Below are 21,245 nucleotides of genomic sequence, written 5' to 3'. Positions count from 1 at the left end.
CCCCCTCCAGATTCGCACGGGACTTATGGCTAATGGTGATAGCCGCTGGCAGATGCTGGTTTGGCCGTTAACCCCGGAGCTGCTTCTAACGGTGGAGCAGGAGGAAGATAACTTCTTGTTTCTAACGGCTTTTCTTCCACAGCTCCTCGTCAGTCCCTCCGTGCTGTGATTCGGCCGAGGAACCCACGCCACAGTGATTTATCGTCCTCTCGCTGTTAGAGCAGGATTCTCCAGCGGAACAAAAAGGCCAACCCCTCAGCCCCCAAAGATCCCAAACTTCTTCAGTGCCATTAAAAAAAGTGCAAGCGAATTGATGATAAACCTGCTGTCACACCCCAGAGGTTGAAGGAGGAACTGCACTGCAGGTATGCTAATTACTGTCAGCCTGAGACCAGCATTTCTCAAACTTTCATGCTAACTACCATCTTTAATAACATCACCATTCCAATTACCACCATTATGATGGATAATGATATAAATTACGCATACAAAGTAATATTTATATATGCTAAATGAGAAATCTGTCCAGACCACCTGTGTATGAATACACTCTTTCATGTTTTATGTTAATTTTGCTTGTTTCACTTTTCTATTACAACTTTATCTAAAGTAAATAAAAGTTCCTTGAAAATAAGTGCAGCTTGGGTAACAATCATACATTCCTGCTGTTATATGCCGTGAACAGTATATAACTGCTGTTATATGCTGCATATATAATATTGCTGTTATATGCAATATTTAACAGCATATAACATAACTTTTTTTACAAGAAGTTTTATCACTTCTTGTAAATAATATGTTGTCTTTCATGCACATATATATGTATATTTTGAAATTATTCTGCCCCTTGGATACTTTATCCACTTTATTGCTTTTACAAATTCATTGTGATCAACAAAAATCAGCTTTTCTTAACAGAAAAAAAGATACCAAAAAAGTAAAAACTGATTTCGACATAATAGAATATGAAAAAAATAACATAACTCAAATGATTTCATAGTTATTCACTCCCTTTAAAGTAACTGACATAATTCAGCAGAGGTCCAGCCAAGTCTCACAGTGAGTGTAATCACCACATTGAGAGACGGTGCCTGTCTCTCAATGTACAGTTTAAAGATACCTGTGTCCTGGCAGCCATTACAGCACGAAGACAAAAGAAGATTCTCCTCAAATCAGAAAGAAAATGTTATTGAAAAGCATAAGACAATGGGTGAATATCAAAAATCTCTAAGGCACTGAACATCCCCAGAACATTTATGCGATCTCTTATTTTATGTTTCAAATTTTAATTTGATTGTCGCCATTTTGTAGAAAAGAGTTTTCACTTTTTTTTTCACTAAATATATAGATAAGGACACAAAAGACTCAGCAGAGAGAGGAAAAACTATTAAAACAACAGAGATTGTGTATAAGTCACATTTTTTCAAAACTGTGGGTGTGTATCTGCATCAGGTGCATTTTTGGTCAAAATGTGTTTGTGTTTTATTCAGTGAAGATATTTGCAGTGGGTTGAATATCTGGAAATGTCATTCAAGTGGGAGTAATAATACATCATAATCCTATTTCTCAAATAAAAAAAATACTATATTATAAAACTTCTAAATGTTTTTTTAAGTCACTAAAGTAAATGTCATTTTTTTCTATACACCTCTGCTCAAGACCTGTACTCTGTATCTAGCTTGACTTTTTTAGTGAACAAAAAAATTAACATATTTAGTAAACCCTTAAATGCAAAAAAAAATTAAAAAATTTAAAAAATCAGCTGTCATTCAAGCAAAACATACTGTAAGTAGTCTTGAACTACAAATTAACTTCACCACACACAGTAGAAGAATTTAAAGTTGCTTATTTGATTTAGACCTCAATCCATTTTTAAATGTCTGGGTTATGATTCTGAGAAAGATCTGTGAAAATTTGATGCCATGATAAATTTGAGTCACTGTAATGCATCGATGAATATAAAGAGTCAGTACAAATGTGCATAAAAAACAAGCTTGCATTTGTGCCCAAACTGCAACAGTCAATCACACTAGATAAACATATCTGTTAGTCACGTTTAAGTCAGATTAGTCTGAAGTATGTCAGATGAAACCAATAAAACCAACAATGTAAATTAAATTAACCCAACTTTAAATTGTAAATAATGTTGCTACTTTATACAAGAACTTTATATAAGTTTTCTAAATTTTAAAATTTGTACTGTAAAATTTACTTCTTTAAATATATTTAGCTATGAAATTAGGATTCAACCATCTGGGTGTTGACAACACTGTTGTATGGAAGCAACTTCATTGAGTTCAGCGTAAACTGCCCCCTACTGGCCAACCAGTCTAAACTTACCAAAAAAAGCTTCGGGCAGTCAGTCTGACAGAAAATACCTACCTACAATATGGGATCTTCACGCGTAGAAAGGTAATAACATCAAATAATTACACAAATCTAATAAAACAATTTAAATATTAAAGTTTTGGTTTTATCTTGGAAGAAAATTGCAGTGAATTATTATTATCATATTAACTATTATCATCAATTGCTGTCATTTTACCAATATTTCTAATATTTCTAACTGCTACTTACAATCTTTGCAACCAAAGCAATAGTTTAGGCTGATTAGTTAATTTATCTTTTAATTAATAGTGTTATTTTTTTAAGAGTGCAGTGCAGGAGATGATAGCAAATTGGAGTTTATTTAGGTCAAATGAGGATGCCAGTGATAGTGCATAGAAGTTTCTCTTTAAAAAAGAAGGATTGGGAAATACTAGATGAGTGAGAATGGAGAGGAAGACAGTTAAAGATGTTGACATAACAAAATTAGTTGAAGAAGCTGAGGATTTGCCACCTACCAAATTCAAAAGAAAACAACTATTGTATAGGTGCAAAGAATTAGCTTCATTGTGGTGACTTGATTTTGTTAACTGTTCTGACATACTTTTATAGCGATGTTTATGTATCACCAAGATCATTGATGATTCTTTAGTTCTATTCCACAAAGCACTGTGCAATAGAACTGCATCCAGTACATATCTTATTTTCGCCTTGTTGGAAGGATGGAGCACTGTTCTACGTTCAAGATTAGGTCAGCCCAATTAAGAGTTACAACACTGATTAACTGTATCAAAAATGTTAGTTCTCAGACTCCCTCTGAGAAACCTTAGTGACAAGACTCACAAAAGTATGTAGGTAGAAGGTCTCTGTCTAGTAACAACAAGTAGATTGAACAGTCACTGAGCTGATCTCATATGTCTGCTTACAAGAATAAATAAAGTGTTGTTTGAGTGAAAATCACAAATCTCTGCCTGGTAACTAAAAGTGAGAGTTCATTAGGGGATCATCCTTTTTTATGTAATATTTTCTCCATTGTCAATGCTTCAACGAAAACAACTCCAAACTTTTTAATTACACATAATCAATATATAACAAATATTAACATGGTGATGAGAGAATTTAATGTAGACATTACAAAAATGCTTATAAACGAGTTATTGTTTATTAATCTTTGTTTATTTTTGTAACTCTAATCATTCAACAAATCTGGTTATTGCATCTTTTGTCAGACAAAATTTCTGCCTACAAAAATTGTTTATCTCCCTTTTTAATTCTGACTCCACCCGGAAGTTCCAGTCAAAACTTAACCACCTTGATATTGTCAAATGAGGGTGGTTAATATGAAATTTCACATTCTTGTTCTTTTATTTAATGTAATATTGTTAGACTTAATAAAATTGTGCCTAACAAGAAGTGTTACATTGGAGGAATACTTTTTTCATCTTACGGTAGTCAAGATTTTCAAGTTCAATTTTCACCAGTGTCGTTTTTTTTTTTTTTTTTTTTTTTTTTTTGCTCATTATGTTTTATACCGACTGTTCTGTCTTTTGGCGTATCTTTTCCGTCCCATAAAAAGTCACGTGCTAACTGGGTCCATGCCCATATTCTGAAAATCTCCTACCGCGTGACAGGAAGTCGTCATTGAATTTCAGTGCGGAAGTGGTCGTCATCGTAAGAGCTTGTGAGTTGGAGGCTGAGCTGAGAAATGTGAGGAAACGGCCGCAGCTTTGGCAATAGAACAACTTGTGCTTCGGATGTTTGAATGAAAGAAGGTGTCTCCACTAACGGTGAGTGCTTTCTGAAGGATATAGTCTGTATTTGTGCTGTTTTAGCCCCTGTGCAGCTCAAATCTTTGCTTCTCCCCGGAGCTTGGTTGGCAGTTGACGGTCTGAAATCAAATCAGTGTCTGCATATGAAACATAATATCACAGTAAATTTGGTTCCTATATATGGTTCCTTAGTGACGTATTTTTAGCAGATTATATTTTGCTGATTCATTAATTATTGAAAAATGTTTTTATATTTAAATTTTCAGATCGTTTGAAACCTAAAAATGTCGTGGATACGAGAAGGTGAATTAAATCTGCTGGAAAAGATTTCTGCTAATATTCTCATGGTAAGTATGTGTGTGTATCTGCTCAGTCCGTGATTGTAAATCTCGCACGTTTTTCTCATTTTTAAATTTTTTGAATAAAGTAAGCATAACTTACTTATTTTATTCTAAAAGATTATATAGAACTTTAGGGATCCCTAAAGATATATATAATCCCTAAGGAATTTTGGAAAACACTTATAAATACTATCTTGCATTATGTTGTTTTACTTTGTTGCAGCTAGAAATGTCATGATTTGTATGTAAGTTCGGTAATCCAGAATAGAAATAATTGATCTGACTGTCCAATATTTACCCCAGAATTAACACTGAATAAAGTTCATGAAAAAAAACTCCATATATTTTAATTTTGCAATCCTCTTTTGAATATGACACACTTTGGTTGATTTTAAGTTATAAAACTTGTGCGAACCATGACTGCTGCAAGTGCAGCCTTAGGGAAGAGATTTAATTTCATCTTTTGGTATCTTTACAATGGCATGTTTGTTTTTACACAAAATGTGCTTTTGTCAGTCCAAGGAAAAGTCAGTAATTTAAACCATTAGTTGCTATGGTTTTCTCTCTCTGATCCATAAAATGGCAACAACAAATATGTGCAACCCTGACTGAAGTATGAAAACACTTGTAGTAATAGCCTGGTAATGTCCAGGGCACATCATAAATACTGTAGGCAAGATTTCAAACTATTTCATCCAACAATTCTAAATACTTTGATCACTTCTAAGAGTATAGTTAAAGTAATTGTTTTTTCCCCCGTTTTCCTCCTTTTCTCTCTGCTTTTTGGTCCTGCTCTACATCCACGAAGCCTCTATTTTAACTCTTTAGGAATTTGGGGTCATAGTCCCTCATAACATTGGAACCTCAAACATTGTTCTGAGCCGTATGCAACGAAATTTCGTTCTGTATACACCCTGTGCATGCAAAATGACAATAAAGTCAGTCTAAGTCTAAGTGTTATGCCAATCAGCAGCATCAGTTGTAAAATGTTGCCATTATAACAACTGTCTAGAAAGATGAAAAGAATATTAAAAGAATATTTCCTGTTGCACAGCATCCAAAACCAAAGAGAATAATTGTCTAAACATGCAACGACTAAATTGAAAAAAATTGAATCGACAAAAAGAACAAATCAAAACTAACATAGCAGAGTTACCCCAACATGCTGCCACTGAGTGGTGCAATGCTATTAACTTAAAAATATATTTCAGTAATAGAAAATAATCAGGTGAACTGAAGATGTCTTTTAAATTTATTCATTTTTAGTTTTGCTTTTTCTTTATGAAAACCGTTTGTATTTGCCTAATTTCCTTTCTTTAGCCCAGAGGCCATTTCACATATTGCAATACTATGCAGGCTCGTATAGTTTGCCTTTGCTCCAGTAACACATTCTGCAAGTCCTATCCCCAAGGACCTTTTGAACTTTGTGCAATATCTGTTTAACCCCCCCCCCAAGATATTTCTGTCATGGTTAGAACAGACTCTCAACCTCAGACCATTACTGAAATCCAAAGAATTTCAGTAATGGAAATTACTTCATCCAATTGTTTCATCCAAATGTCTAAATATCTCTGGGACAGTTTTTTTTTTTTTTTTTATTCTAAGAGGGACTCTTATTGAACCTTATGACACTGGATTTAAAAGTTTACTTTTGTTTTATGTTTTTGGGTCAACAAAGCTAAAATACTTCCAGTTCAGACCAGTTCATGTCTTGCCAAATTAGATGCCGATTTTTGTTAGTTTCAGGCAATTAACTCAAAAAAAGAAAAGATTCATATTAGGCCATGAATAGACACTTGGTCCACATTAAATGTTCCTGGGCAAAGTGGTTTATTTTCTACTACATTGTGAATAAAATGGCAACATAAAAATGATTCCACTGCTCATCGTTGTGTTTCCCAGTCAGGACCGATGCCCAAACACGTGGCCTTCATTATGGATGGTAATCGACGTTTTGCACGTAAGAAAAAGTTGGAACGCCATGATGGCCATATGCAGGGATTCAACAAGCTGGCAGAGGTCGGTTTTTGCAGTTTATTTCAGAAAACACATTGCTTCAGCACATATTTAAATTGTTCATGCAAGTTTTACTCATTCCCCGTTATTTTCTGAACCAGACCTTACGTTGGTGCAAACACCTCAACATCCCAGAAGTGACAGTGTACGCCTTCAGCATTGAGAACTTCAAACGCTCTAAAGAGGAGGTGGATGGGCTGCTGGATCTTGCCAGACAGAAGTTCGAGAGGCTGTTGGAAGAACAGTGAGATGAAAACGAAACATTTCCAATGTACTGTTAGTGACAGAGTGACATTAGGACATCATATGATCACAGCTTCCTCAAATGACTCTTAGATCAGTAGTGTGTCTTTTCAACCAAAGATTTTTTTGGTGTGTGAGTGTTGTAATGCTCTCAGCCAATATGGACCAGGTTAAATTAAATGAAATTCTAAGCACTGAAATGGATTTGGATAAAAATGTGTTTCCCTGAAGCCAGAACTCACTCCTGCTGTGGGTGTTTGATAAGCCGAGGACTAATGTCAGGATGACCAAGACAAATATGGCTTGACTGAACATGGGGGCTGCTGTTGCCATTCACAGATATTGACTCTCATGAAATGCCAGAATGTGGGCTTGACAATTTTTTATTTAGATGGCTAATTTTTCAGATTTCTCACTCTTTCAAAAAGCAGACCTTTTCATTCACTTCTGTGATTCTTGTTAAATGTATTTGTTTGCTCATTGTTTTTATCAGCTTAGATGTTTTTCTTTGTAAGGATTTCTGAATTTAATATTTTACCCACAATGGAACCACGGATATTTGAGTGTTTTTATGGGTTCTGATACGTGCAAAAAAAGTCTTACTTAATTGTAAGGTGTATGTATGTTTGTAGGACACAGCTTTCTGCTATATTTCGCAAATTACATTTGGTTCTCAGCAAATCAACAAGCACATTGCAGCCCAGTTCAGCAAAACATGAGTATCATTTTAGAAATTAGCTCAATTAGCAATTGAAGAAATTAAAAGCAATATTTGATATTTTGGCTGCAGTCTTATGACAATAAAATTAGAAATACACCCATTATGGTGTTGTGGAAAATGTCAATTTTTTAAAATTATTTAAATTATAATTATTTAATGCTTTGAACTGACAATATGTTCCTGTTTGTTTTGGTGCAAACTACTATTTGCACTGTAAGTTGATGAGAAAATATTTACTAGACCCACTGGTGTGAGTTTAGAGGGGCTTGTTGTAGGTTGAAAAGTTTTAAGACATCTGATATATATTGTTTACATTATGCAGATGTTTCCCCTTTCTCTGACATTGTTATAATAATTTTATCAGCATTTAAAAAATACCTACATAAAATTAACCAGCTTTTCATACGTGACATCTGACTGTGATATCCAGGCAGCCATTTCTGCTCTTTGTGTTAATTTTCTTGCTTCCTTTTTTTGTATCTTTTTCTCCTCTCAATGCCTCTTTTTGTTTTCCAGGGAAAATCTGGAAAAACATGGTGTTTGTATCCGGGTGCTGGGTGACTTGAATATGCTGCCGTTAGACCTTCAACAAGTTATTGCCAAAGCTGTGGTAATGACAAAGAACCACAATAAGTATGCCTCAACTATTTTTACTTCATTTATTATTAAATCACACTTTGTAAAGATGTTATAAATGACTTTGACAAATGAAACTTTTGTTTTCCAGATGTTTTCTCAACGTGTGCTTTGCCTATACGTCAAGATATGAAATCACCAATGCAGTCAGAGAAATGGCTTGGGGAGTGGAGCAGGGCCTGATCAAAGCAAGGTGAGCAATGCACCAGACACTTGTGGGTTAATCTTGTCAATGCTACATGTTTAATAGCATTTGGAAAGATAATCCAGGAAGCTGTGGCTTTAACAAGCTGCTTTTGTTTCTGTTATACTCAGCGATGTTTCGGAGGCGTTGCTAAGCGAGTGCCTGTACAGCAATAACTCTCCCAATCCCGATTTGCTCATCCGCACCTCAGGAGAGGTGCGCCTCAGCGACTTTCTCCTGTGGCAGGTATGGGAGTAAAGTGATCAGTATTCTATGGGTTTTTGGAGATTATGTGACACACCTGAATTGACATGAAGCAATTTACAAACTTGACGAAAACCTGTATTGTTTATTGCTGCTGCTGAATGAGAAAGTTGTAACCAGCAGTTAGGCATGTATTTCAGGTTCTGTAGCTGAAAACGTGTTTTCACAGGCAAACAAAATACAACAGGAAGCGGCTGCTGCATTCTGAATCAGACCTACTATTTTTTAAAGAGCTAAAATTAAAACATTTGTATAACATTTGGTGCTGGTGAGAAGTCATCATAGGGATAGTTATTTTACTTTGGATTTAAACACATATTTGAACTATTTTAGGGTGATTATACAATTAAAAGAAATTAAAAAAAACTTTCATTTGTTTTGAGAAGAATATTCCATAAACTCAATTGTAGCTTCTTTTTTTCCATTCTTAAGCACATTTGTTAAACATTTTTGTGAGACAAACCTGAACAATTTAATGGTAGGCCAGGTTCTTTTGATTCAAAACAGCCCTGTAGCCTGGTGCTACCACCCCCCTTCTTCACAGTTGGCACAGTGTTCTCAGGTCTTAAAGCCTTACTTTGACTCCCCCAACTAGATTTCTTGTCATTTTGGGCAAACAGCTTAATCTCTTTCTCATCTTACCATTAAACCTTTGTCTTGAAGACATTTGGCTTGTTCATTTGACCAGTGGCAAAACTCCAGTCACACATAAAGATTTTGTTTTTGGAGAAGGCGCTTCCTTCTTAATTGATTTCTTTCCATGGAGATGATGAACTCACATCACGGTATACAGACACACTTGTGTTGAAGCTTTTTCTAGTTTATTATATTGAACCTTGGTGGTTCCAGAATTGTTTTTAATAATTCTTGTCAATGTCTTTTAATTGAGAATAATACTTTAAGTCAGTGTCTTAAACTTGGACACAATTGGGTATCTATGTATAATTCTGCATTGATTGGAGAAAATCCACAATAAGTTGAAATCTTTTCAATCATTTAAGTTGTTTTGTAAACATTACACCCTAAACATAGAACAGTTTTGGTGGTCTTCAAAAGCCCTTAAGTAGAGAAATCTATATCCATACAGCACCTATACAGAAATGGTGCTGTATATTTTAAAAACATTTACTATGTTCATGTAAGAAGTTTAGTCTTTATTGTTTCTGAAGATGTAAATTAGTTGCCTTATTTAATGCTAGAAACATTTAAAACACATTCAACTGAAACTGATTTTTAACTACTTTTTAAATATAACCAGGAATGTCACCAGGAAAGCATTATAAGGAATGTTGCGCAACATCTTTAGATTGCCACTTAACAGTGAATGCTTTCAGTGCTGTATTAAAGCATTCATTTCAGTTTAATGCTGCAAGCAAGCAAGCTTAGGTTTTATACCAAATGCCAAACAATATAACTTTTGAAAAAGCATCAAAAGCATGCTTCTGAGAAAGCATCAGTTGATGAACAATTTAAATGAATTACCTTTTTTTTTTATATGTTTCCCTTCTCTCCAGACATCCCATTCCTGCCTAGTGTTTCAGTCGGTTCTGTGGCCAGAATACTCCTTCTGGAACCTGTGTGAAGCTATAGTCCAGTACCAGTTAAATCATAAATCCATCCAGGTAATTCCTTATGTTGCACACAATGTGTTTTTGACTTGATGAGAAATGTGGCTTCGAAATGAGATTGCAGGAAGAGAAGCAAAAGAACAGGGACATTTTGGTATCGTTACAGAATTTCTGTTAAAGCATATTAACACCCCTTTTCCCTGGGTGATGTTGATGAAGTGCTATCGCCAAGAGTCAGATAGTGGAGGTGGAACAACATCTGTCACGTCACTTGGTGCCTAAGCAGATGGAGAGATCAATAAGTCAGACTGACTCCTGTCTCATCAATGACACTCAAATATTCACCAGCACATCAGGATTCAGGTTTTGCATCTGACTCCCCACTTTGTTGGATGGATGGGATGATCTTAGCTGTCAGCTTCTGGCTGGATGCAGCAATGTGGTTAGAGAGTTAGTCTCAAATAAAAACAGCTGTCTAATACTCATGAGTTTATGTACTTGTATGTATTTATATGAGAGCAACATCACACAGAATTCTAGAGGTTCCTAGTAAGTTCTCTATCTATAAATCTGCTGTGGTGGAATAACCATCTGACCTGGTAGTTTAACACGTGTGTTGAATATCGTGTTTTAATATATATAACACCTGACCCCGCACTTTTAATTATTCTTTTGTAATCTTTATTTATACAGATTCAAGGCTTGAGGTCTCATTTTCAAGAGATGTTTATGCCATCATGTAGTATATTCTTAGACTCATTGAAAAAGGGCTTTGCAAACACGATTGCAATTTTCTAACATTGATTTTAACACATTGTCACATCTGAATTATAACAAAAATAACAGGCACCTTAAATTTATAATAAAAATAGTGTACAATTTTTTACATTGTAAAAAGGTGATGAAACTGACTTAAACAACTTTGTGGTGCTAAATAGGCGGATAATCTGTTATCAGACTATCTTGAAAGACATATTGAGACCTTTCTAATTCCTGGATGTTTTTCAGAAAAAAATATTAAACTGTTTATTTGCAGTGGAAATTATCACCCCTCCTGTTTGATGTTTTATTTTCAAGCCATTTAATTTTGTACATGAAGACTGTCCGCACTGCAATAATACTAGAGGCAGGTAAAAGATGACGACCTTTGGCTCGTGACAGTTTGAAATGATTATTTTGACCTGATCATGGGGGCAAATCCTACGTCTTTACTAAGTCCAGGATTTTGTTTTTGATATGTTGCAGAAAGCCAGAGAGCTCCATCGAGAAGAACAGGCCCTCCAGCAGCTGGAGGCAGATTGTGCCTGCATAGCAGAGCACCTGCAGCATCAGGGGAACGGAAAGCCAGCCGATGCCCAAAGAAGACAAGAGGCACTGCAGCACTACACTGTCACCCGGGAAGAGCGAGTTCAGGACTTCCTGCAAGCACTGAAGCACAAGAGAGACACTTTCTTTACTAACTTATGCAGTGAAACCGTCCTAACCTAGGAAAGTTTTAAGGAACTAATCTACAGGTGTAGTAGGAATAAAACACCTCCAGTCGTTTTCCCAAAATCACTTCCGAGGACCAAGGAAGCACAAACAGCGATTGGAGGTGGTTTTATGTCGTTGCTGATTTGTATAAAACAAGAGGACAATGTTTACCCCTATGGGGCTGTAGACTAATGGTTATATATTTATGATTGTAGATTTGCAAAAATCTAACATGCGGAAATGTCTGGTCAAGATGTAGTAAAATAGTTGTGCAAACTGTCTGTGAAATGCATGTCGATTGAAAAGTCAAAGGTGAGTGAAAGCCACTGTTCTCTCCAGCACCTAATGCAGTTTGGTATTTTTGTTGCTGAAAGTGTTGTTTGTCGAGTGTGTTTTTTTAAAGACAACTATATTTTGACCAGCTTTCTCAAACAATAAATTGAGAACTATACTGTATATGAAAAACTTGATTATTTTATTTGAGGATTTTAGCCATTCTTTTCAGCTTCATTCCCTTTGGACTGTTTTCCATTTTGTCAAGTTACAACCATTTCAGTGTATTTGTCAACAGAAAGTAATGTTTATTTGAGGAAAGAAAAGAAAATGCAAGTCCTGTCTAAACTTGTGAAGAGGTGTAGAACAGGATTATGTTATGAAACAATAATCCAGCCTTTCAGCATCTAACAGGGAAATTCAACTGCAAATGTGGATCTCTGCAGCTCCTCCAGAGTTGAGCCCTCCACAAACTTGCAGTTCAATACTAAGAAATGTGGAAGAAATTGATCTGGTCAGATGAGACTAAAATTTAGTGTTTTATCTAGCTATAAAAATGTTGTGCATCACTTTGAACATGCCACATCCACAGGAAAACAGTGGTGGCAGCAACATGCTGTACCAATAAGTTTCTTCAGCAGGGATGGCGATGATTGCCAGAATTGCTTAAAAGATGATTGATGCTTAAGAATTAGTAGTATAGAAGAAAACTAGAAAGACTAGAGAGTGGAACTGATGTTTGTCATACAAAAAGGGCAACAAGAAGCAGAAGGAGCTGCAATGGAATAGTTTGACAGATTTTACAGAGAAAAATGGTTACAAATGTCAGTGTCTGAGTATTAAAGCCTAAAGGAGACATACCTCAAACGAAGAACAGCTGTGTTCACAGAGAGGTGGTTTCATGCCTCACTTATGTTTTTGTAAAATTTTTAAAAAACATTTTATTCTTTGTGTTGGTCTATGTCAAAAGTTCCCAATAACATGCAATTAAGTTTTAATATAAAAGGCAGAATAAGGAAGTTCGAATATAAGTGTATTTTTAAACCCGTAATTCATCAGCAACATGTAGTAAACGCCATTTTCATTATACGTTTATTTTTTCGATAAGAACCTAATTCAGTCAAAACCACCGGCACAGCACCCCCCAGAGGCGAATGTCAGACTTTCACCAGTTCGCTTCCTGCCTCTTTAACAAGTGGGAGGTCCCTGGAACCACGTGTCACGTTTCTGTCCAATGACAAACGTCGAAATAGAAAACTGGTTCAAACCGGTTTCGTTCTTATATTTCACTGTATAAACTACAAAAACATTCGTTTCTATTATACATTCGCCATTTTACACTGAGACTGCAGGGTCGACGTGTGACATCTCTTCGAAAAAAAGCTTGTTTTTGCGGCTGTATTTTTTCAGCTTTCTTTTGACTTCCAGCCAATACCATGGGAAAAGCAAAGGTAGGATTTTTACTTTTATTATATTTAGTTTTTTTGAGTCTTCTTGTAGGATTCGTGACGGTGTCTTGAGGTTAACGTTGGGCTGCATTTATTTTTTTCTGCATCAGAGGAACGTCATCATCTCTAACAAACGTTATAGCAATGGCGGACGGGCAGCAGAGACCTGTTCAAGCATCGTCTTAGTCGTCGAAAATTAAAGTGTTGGTCGTCGATAAATGCCTAAAATATTCACCAACTGGTTTTAAAAGCTCAGACGGTGTAGATATAATTGAATTTACTTGTAGTCAGGCTCGGACTACATTATCTTCTGACATTGCGCTGTGGTGATTAAATCCTGTCATCGTCTGGCTTTTTCCCTCTCTGTGGCAGTAGGCTGGGCAAAAAAAAAATTGACAGGTTGCACCCAAAGACCAACTTTTCATGCACCGAGTTACGCTATTATTTCGTAATCACAACAATAGGAATCAAAACGGTCAATATATATTTTTGCAAATATACATTTTGGGTGGTTGGTTGAGTTTTAAGATGCTTTTAGCAACCTGCAAATTTGAGGAAGGAGTGGGGGAGGGTAAATGAAAATGATAAATTTTCATCTGTTTTTAATGATTAAATTGCCCTACCATCCTGCATAGAGATTCAACAATGTTGTAAATTTTCATCTGTTAGTTGAATTTGATCATCAATGTATGCAAATCATCAATTGCGCCCTTTATATTAGACAATGCGTATTAGTAATTTACCCAAATCCATCTCTAAAGAACGTGTAGCAAAATATTGATCTAAATAGAGACGTAGTTTTGCTATTTTTAACTGAACTATGGAAAATTTTATGGTTTTCTTAAAAATATTTAATTTAATCGCCATAGTATGTTAATAACTACTTATGAGAACTACTAAGATTCGCGGTTAAAAACAAAAACATCTAAATTGTATTTGTGATTTGCTCTGCAGATTCGTTTTTCCTTGCATTTCTTGTGTAGCTGCAGATTAGTAAAGTAGTAATCTTATCAGTTTCCCCCTGCAGCTGTCCGTAGGCGCGCACTGATACAAAACAAAGGAAGCTGTCAGGGCGCCAAAGCGCTGTCATGGTGACAGGACAGCCCAAGTTTGAATTCAAAAATGCGCGGGAAGTCCTTTGTGACTTTCAAGTTCAGCAGCTCGTTACAAATTAACTGTGTGCACTTTGATTTAAGTTTCCTCTGATTGTTTTTTTTTTCTGATAATAAAATTGATGTACAACTGGAGTTCATGTAGTTTGAAGATGATGTTGCTGTTGGAATGTTAATACTGTGCTTTTGTTTCTTTTTTTTTTCTTACAGCAAACTGTTCCCCCTGAGGTTTGTCTCTCCTACTTTATGCTTTATTTTAGTTTGTTTTATTGTTTTCTTTTTTGACAAACTATTTGACTTTTCTTTGTTTTTCATATTTAAATGAATTAAAACTCCTTCATGTATTTAAACTTTAAATATATCTTTTGTCGGTAGCAAAGAAGAACCTCCCCACGACTGGCACTGGTAAGATTTTATCTCGGATAGCTGTTGTACCGCATGTTTTTTTCTTGCCCATACTGTTTAAAGCTTTTGCACAAAATCTCCATGTGAAATTGTCAAAATAGTAACAAGCTTTTTATGGAATAATAGGAGCCTTCTGAAGGGCGATTATCTGTATAAACTAGTTTTCCTTTCTTTCCAGTCATAATTTTTTATTTACTTATTTTTTCAGAAACCGAAGGCAGCCCCAGTGGAGACTAAGAAAAAAGCTGCTCCAAAGGTAAGTAATTTCATAGCAGATAGTTTTATTGAAGAAAGTAATAAAATATCTTTGATCCAATTAATTTAAAGCGGGGTTTTTATACAGTTGCTGTAAATTTAAATTTATTTGCTTCTTTGTTTTGCAGAAGGCACCAAAAGCAAAGAAGGCCAAGCCAGCTGAGAATGGGAACACCAAGGCTGAGGTATGTTTCTGTTTTGAGAAATACCTACCCTAAATTTTATTATTGATAGACGTTCTTTATACAATGCAGTTATTTTTTGGTTAAGATATTAATATGACCCACAAGATTTATTTTGAATTAATTTCCTTTTAAGATATTAATAGTTTCACACACTGATTCCTAATGTCGGCCCAGAAGTTGGAGTTTAATTGTTCTGTAGGACAAAGTTGTTTATTCTTGTTTTTTTTGTTTTTGTTTGTTTGTTTGTTTTTTCTTAGGAGCCAAAGGCTGAAGCCACCGAAACCAAATAAATAATGGTTGAAGATGTGCTCACTCTGTGTACTTGGTGATTGTACAGTTTTAAATAAGTATTTTTTACCAAGTTTTATATTACAAATATGTCATTTATAGGTTTGTTCTGGGCTTGCACTCAATGTAACAAGACTTTGTTTTCACATTCATATCCATTTTTTTGTTATTTTTATCAACTTTAAAATGATTACCGTCCATATCTTATAGGCGTGGCATTTTAGTTTGTCTAATCTGTTTTGTTTTTTTGAAACTGCTGATGGATAGATATTTTCAAGTCGGGTTTTGAATCTAATTTTAAACATAAGGCAGCTAAAATGTAGTAAAACTTACAGGAGAATAGGAACTTTGCCTTTCATCTCCCTGTATTTTAATGTTTGACTTATAAACAGTTGCTTACCAAATTATTTAAAGCGATGTATGTCAACGTAAGATCTAGTCAGTTATAATGCCACATAAATTTAGTGTATTAGGTCAAACGTTTGGTAGATCCCCAAAACATGTACCATGTAAATCTGGTCTTCAGATTGGGAAAAAAACAGTTGTTAACTTATGTTTCTGTAAGGGGAAGTGGAAGGTTTTTTTTTTTCTGACTTCAGTGGTTGATCTAAATGTTCTTGAATAAAAAAAATTTAAAATGTTTGTTTGGTTTTCTTTGATGTGACTTTATTCATTTTAGGTGAATTGACTTGACAGAAACAACTGAACTACATTTCATGATGTGCAACTAAAACTGTATATTCAGTTTTCACAAGATTGCAGTGAGAAAGTATTTATACAGCCATTATTATTAGGTTATAACCATAGATATGTTACTGGATATTTGCATCAACGTGTGTAACAGGATTTTAAATATTTACATAATGTTTTCCAACATTTAAAGTTTCTATCATTTATATCTATAATTGATTCAGATTTTTTTTTTCTATTACTGGTGTTTAATGATGAAATAAAATTAATTTTGAACTGATGTTGGAGAAGGTTTAAAGAAATTAGACCAAATGTGGAAGAAAATTGTAACTATTGGAAGCCTAACTCCAGACACTTTTGAAAACAACTAATAATCCTATATTCCTGATTTTAAAAAAGCCAAATAGTAAAAATCAGAAATTGAAACAGAAGAAATATATCCATTCCTACTAAAGTGGATTACCCAAGTTCTTCTACCAAACCTTTGAGATATGGCGGCAGTTTTGTATTATCTTGCCTCGAGAAGTTTCTGGGTTGGGATTCACATCCATCTTTCTGCAAGATTCCAGAGTACTGTACATGTTTCTTTATGTCCTTTGATGAACTAACATAACTGTAATGGTATTTGGTGTTTTTTAGCATGTATTTTTGATGTATAGCAATAATGTTTTAAATGAAGGTAAGCACTTTTCATAGGTGAGGTAAAATCTATTTGGTACGTGGTGTTTTATTCCCTAAAGTGAAATTACAGTTGTTACTGTCAAATACAGATTGTGTGTTTTTACATACAGATAACGTACATTAGAAATCAAAATAGTTTCCCAGATGTTTCCTCACATTTGGATTTGTGGTCTGCTAATCCTGACTCCTGTTCTCGTCGCTTGTCACCAGCAGGGGACAGTGTGCTACCACATAAAGCAGATGTTCTTTGTTTCTTCAGTGGGATTCCTCTTGTGGCTTCCGCTAAGCTTGAAAGTCGGTCAATTATGACGCGTTTGTTGTTTGCAAACACTTCACTTAAATATCTTAAAGCAAATATAGTTTCCAAACGTGACCCATTGAATATTTTTTGTTATTTGCTCATTTTGAAGCGGGCTAAATTACGTGTTTGAAGGACACGTAACGTGTTTACAGTAGAGATCTGGTGTCAGATTATTTAGTAGGAAAAAAAATGCATACATTGAGAAGCAGCTGTTAGTCTTGGAACTTACCTGTAGGAGACTTAAACCAAAGCTGTCACTTTTGATTAAATGTATGATGTGAATTCTGATATATATATATTTGGGAACTCTTATTTTATGTAAAAACATAGAACAGAGTGCACTATATGGACATTTATTGTCTTTATGTAAATGTCCATATATTGCATCCTATTATTGTTTTCTGTGCATTTCATGCAAAGAGATGAACTCCCAGAAGAGATCTGTCTTACTGTGTCAGCAGTCGGCAGCCTTGTAATACACCTTTTGAAGTAACATGCTTGTGCATTATGGGACACCATGGTCACTGGAAAGTATATTAACCTCAAACAACCCTGAGGGGTCACTCCTTGTCTACTGATAAAATCAGCTTGTTGAATGCTTGCATGTTTAGCATTTCAATGAAGAAAGCAAATTCTAATCCCATACAATAAAAACACCAATTTCTAAGTCAAAACTCTCATTATCCACCAGACATAATAGTACTTAACATCACAAATATTTAAGCTGTTCCTTTAAGAATGAATGTGATATCATAATGTCTATTAACTTTACCTCACCAAATCAATTTGAATTTGCATTTGGGAAGCCTGCCTCAAACTGTTGATCTCCAGGCAGGACAGTGTTTTATTTAAGTTTTTTCAAAAAGCATTGTTGATTTTTGTCAGATCTGCAATAGTTTTCAGTTAAGAATTGGATGATATTTAATTTTAACAAATGAACTAAGATAAACTAGGTTGCATTTAGTTTCACTGCATGGTGATTTGAATTTAGAGCTTTGCTTACCAAGTGTTCTCAAATTCTGTTTTCCATGAATTGCAACTAAAAGGCCCTAGGATCGAATCCATGCATGGAGTTTACATGTTCTCCATATGCATGCATCCATTCTCTCTGGGTACTCTGACTTCCCTGTCACTGTTAGGTAATTGGTCTCTCTAAATTGTCCTGAAGTATAAATATGTGTGTCTCTATGTGGCTGTAAGAAAGACTGGCAACCTGCTCATGTTGGGGCGTGCTGTGGTGGCGCAGGGGGTTAGCATGCCTCACATTTGGAGGCCTTAGTCCTCGTCGCGGGTTCGACTCCCGCATGTCCTCCTCACCCTCCTTCCGGGTTTTCAAAAATGGCGCTGGCTTAGCTGGCTGCCTGCAGACACAGCTCCCGTCGTGTGTGTGTTAATCTGTGTATAAAAATTCTTGCTGTAACTGCGAAATAATTTCTCTGCTGGGATGAATAAAGTAGTTCTATTCTATTCTATGATGTACCTCTCACCCAGCACCCAGTGCTAGAAATAACCCCCTGCAACCCTACAGGGATTAACGGGTAAAGCCAGAGGATGGATACTAAAATGTTTGCATTTTTTCCTGCTATTGTTGAAAGATGTTCTGCTTAAGCTATCTCACAGTGCCTAAAAATTGATTTTCAGAGTGTGTGGTCAGACTTGTTTGATCAGGTCTCACTAAACAAGCTGAAAACAAAACTCGTTTGTAAAATCCATGATCTTATCTGAACTTATCTTAAAACAGCAGTAATAACCAAGTCCTTCTGGGGTTTGATGAGATTATATTTAATAGGACATAATCAAATCTAATCATCCTAAAACAGTGGTTCCCAAAGTGTGGGATGCAGTGGAGTTTGAAAACAAAATATGTGTGTAGGTTTATGTCTGGTTGAACAATGTGTGTGCCCAGTTGATTCTTTCTTCTTTTTGGGGGGGATTTTATTGTAATCCCTAGGGGGGCCCAGGGATTACAGTGGAACAGCGGTTCCCAGAAGAAAATCTTTGGGAACCACTGTCCTAAGATGATCTGAGTTAAAAAGTGATAGATGAGACAGATGTCTTATTTCCCCCTCTTTATTTACATGCTCCCATTAACTCATAGCAACATATAGTTACCTTAAATTTGCAGATGATTCACAGCTCTACATTGCAATGTCACCATGTGACTTTGAACCTGTTCAAGTCTTGAGCAGAAAAATCAATGCGTAGATTTGCTACAATTTTTTTTTGGATGAATAGAAACAAAAGTGAAGTAATTATTTTTTAACCTATAGAGGAACGATCAAGTCATCACACAGCTTCAACTGTTACAGCTAGAAACTACTGATTAGGTACTGCGAAAGTTACAAAGTTGGCCTTTTATTACCTAAAGAACATTTCTAGGAATAAAGGACAAATTAATGTACCAGTAAGATCTAGAGAAACTCAACAATGCATTTATCTTTAGTCTCACTTATTATTGCAACAGTGTCTTCAGATGTCTGCCAATGAGTCAATCAGAAAACTGCTTCTTACTAAAGCTAAGCAAATAGAGCATCACCCCAGTTGTAAAGTCCTTACACTGGCTCCCTGTAGCTCTGAGAATAGGCTTTAAAATTATTTGGTTAATTTCTAAATCATTGAATGAGTTAGCATTAAGACATTAAAGACCTGTTAACCTTACAGACCACTCAGGTCTGCTGGTTCTAGTTGATTCTGTCCAGAATCAGAAAAAACCCCATAGAGAAGCAGCATTCATTTTTATGCTCTACTAATCTGGGGGTAAGCTTCCAGAAAACTGCAAAAATTCTGAAACACTCAGTTTCTTTAATTCAAGGCTAAAAACCTATTCCTTTAGAGTTACCTTTGATTATATTTAGTACAGTTTAGTCTTTTATCCCAACTTTTCTTTATTTTGCTACTGCAGTTTAATGTTTATAGCTTGTTTGTTTTATATTTTAATCACATAAAGCACTTTGAATTGCCTTGTTGCTGAAATGTGCTAAACAAATAATCTTGCAAGGAATGTCCTATTATTTGCTGCAGAGCTCCAGTGACTAGGAACAAAACTAGTCATATACTTCACAAATCTGACCTTCCCTGAAGAGAGGAAAGAAGAAAACCTTTGTCAAAAGAAAGTAACAGAAAGTTCAATTTCTTGGGCCGTAGGGGGCACTTCAACCTTGTGGAAGAAGGCGGTTTAGTCAGATGAGACAAAAATATATATTTTTGGCATGACTGATAGAAAATAAACATGAAAACACCTTTACCATCTTGAAATCTGGTGGTGGCAGCATCATTCTGTTGGGATTCTTACATTTAGCAGGGGACAGGAAAGCTGGTCACAGTCTATTGGAAAATGGATGAAGCTGAATACCGTCGTCTTGGAAGAAAATCTGTTTGAAGTTCACCTTCCAGCACGATGATCTAAAACGTAGTTAGAGCTATAACGCAGTGGTTCAGATGAAAACGTTTTTATGTGTCAGTCAAAGTCCTGCGTTAATTAAATCAGAGAATGTGTAGCTAAATTTGAGAAATCCTATTAATGGACTCTCTCCTTACAAACTGACTAAGTTTGAGCCATTTTACAAAGAAAATGACAAAAAAAAAAATTTCAGTCTTATAACAGGAAATCAATTTTGCAGATTGCCTCAAGGTACGGTCAGACATAAAGTCTTGCAGCTGCAATGGCAACAAAGGGTGTCTGTACCGACTAAAGGAAGTTGTAAGCAAAATAAAATGTGAAATTCAAGTCCAAGGCACTGTACACTTTGCTTTAGCTGCAGGCAAATTCATTCTGAGAAAGAAAATGGTTCAACTTGGTGCTTTTTAGTTTCCAAAGTTAGGACTGACGGTAGTAGTTAAAACCCAGATAAAGTTATCATTTCATTAACAGAGTCCGCATATTTCACTCCTTGTTCACTATTTTCGTATTTACACGTCTGCCATCCAGAGGACATGGCGCATGTGCGCTTATTTCTTCCACAACATTTCACACAAAGACAAAATGTTCCTCCGCACACTGAGGTAGCGAGCCAACATTCAACGCGGACGAGCCCATTTCTCCTGTGCTGTGGGGGTCTGCGTGGGTC

The 21,245-nt window shown here is 35.6% G+C and overlaps 1 protein-coding gene and 1 long non-coding RNA gene across 2 annotated transcripts; both read left to right on the top strand.

Moving 5' to 3' along the window:
- Positions 1 to 20: 20 nt before the first annotated feature.
- dhdds (dehydrodolichyl diphosphate synthase) lies at positions 21 to 11,996 on the top strand. The gene is made up of 10 exons (XM_028012132.1): positions 21 to 365; positions 3,957 to 4,112; positions 4,361 to 4,441; positions 6,338 to 6,454; positions 6,553 to 6,695; positions 7,932 to 8,048; positions 8,143 to 8,244; positions 8,367 to 8,481; positions 10,014 to 10,121; positions 11,313 to 11,996. Exons 3-10 carry the CDS (start codon positions 4,379 to 4,381, stop codon positions 11,553 to 11,555), a joined length of 1,008 nt encoding a protein of 335 aa, XP_027867933.1. The 5' UTR covers positions 21 to 365; positions 3,957 to 4,112; positions 4,361 to 4,378; the 3' UTR covers positions 11,556 to 11,996.
- A 1,073-nt stretch (positions 11,997 to 13,069) lies between these two features.
- LOC114141551 (uncharacterized) lies at positions 13,070 to 16,037 on the top strand. Its single transcript, XR_003594870.1, has 6 exons — positions 13,070 to 13,264; positions 14,584 to 14,601; positions 14,749 to 14,778; positions 14,987 to 15,034; positions 15,162 to 15,218; positions 15,476 to 16,037. It is a non-coding gene; the product is annotated as an uncharacterized LOC114141551 (long non-coding RNA).
- The last annotated feature ends 5,208 nt before the right edge of the window (positions 16,038 to 21,245 follow it).

The sequence above is a fragment of the Xiphophorus couchianus genome, chromosome 3 (genome assembly GCF_001444195.1).
Source record: "Xiphophorus couchianus chromosome 3, X_couchianus-1.0, whole genome shotgun sequence".
NCBI lineage: Eukaryota > Metazoa > Chordata > Actinopteri > Cyprinodontiformes > Poeciliidae > Xiphophorus > Xiphophorus couchianus.
The sequence above is the reverse complement of the archived record's forward strand: the minus strand, read 5'-3'. Positions and strand labels throughout refer to the sequence as shown.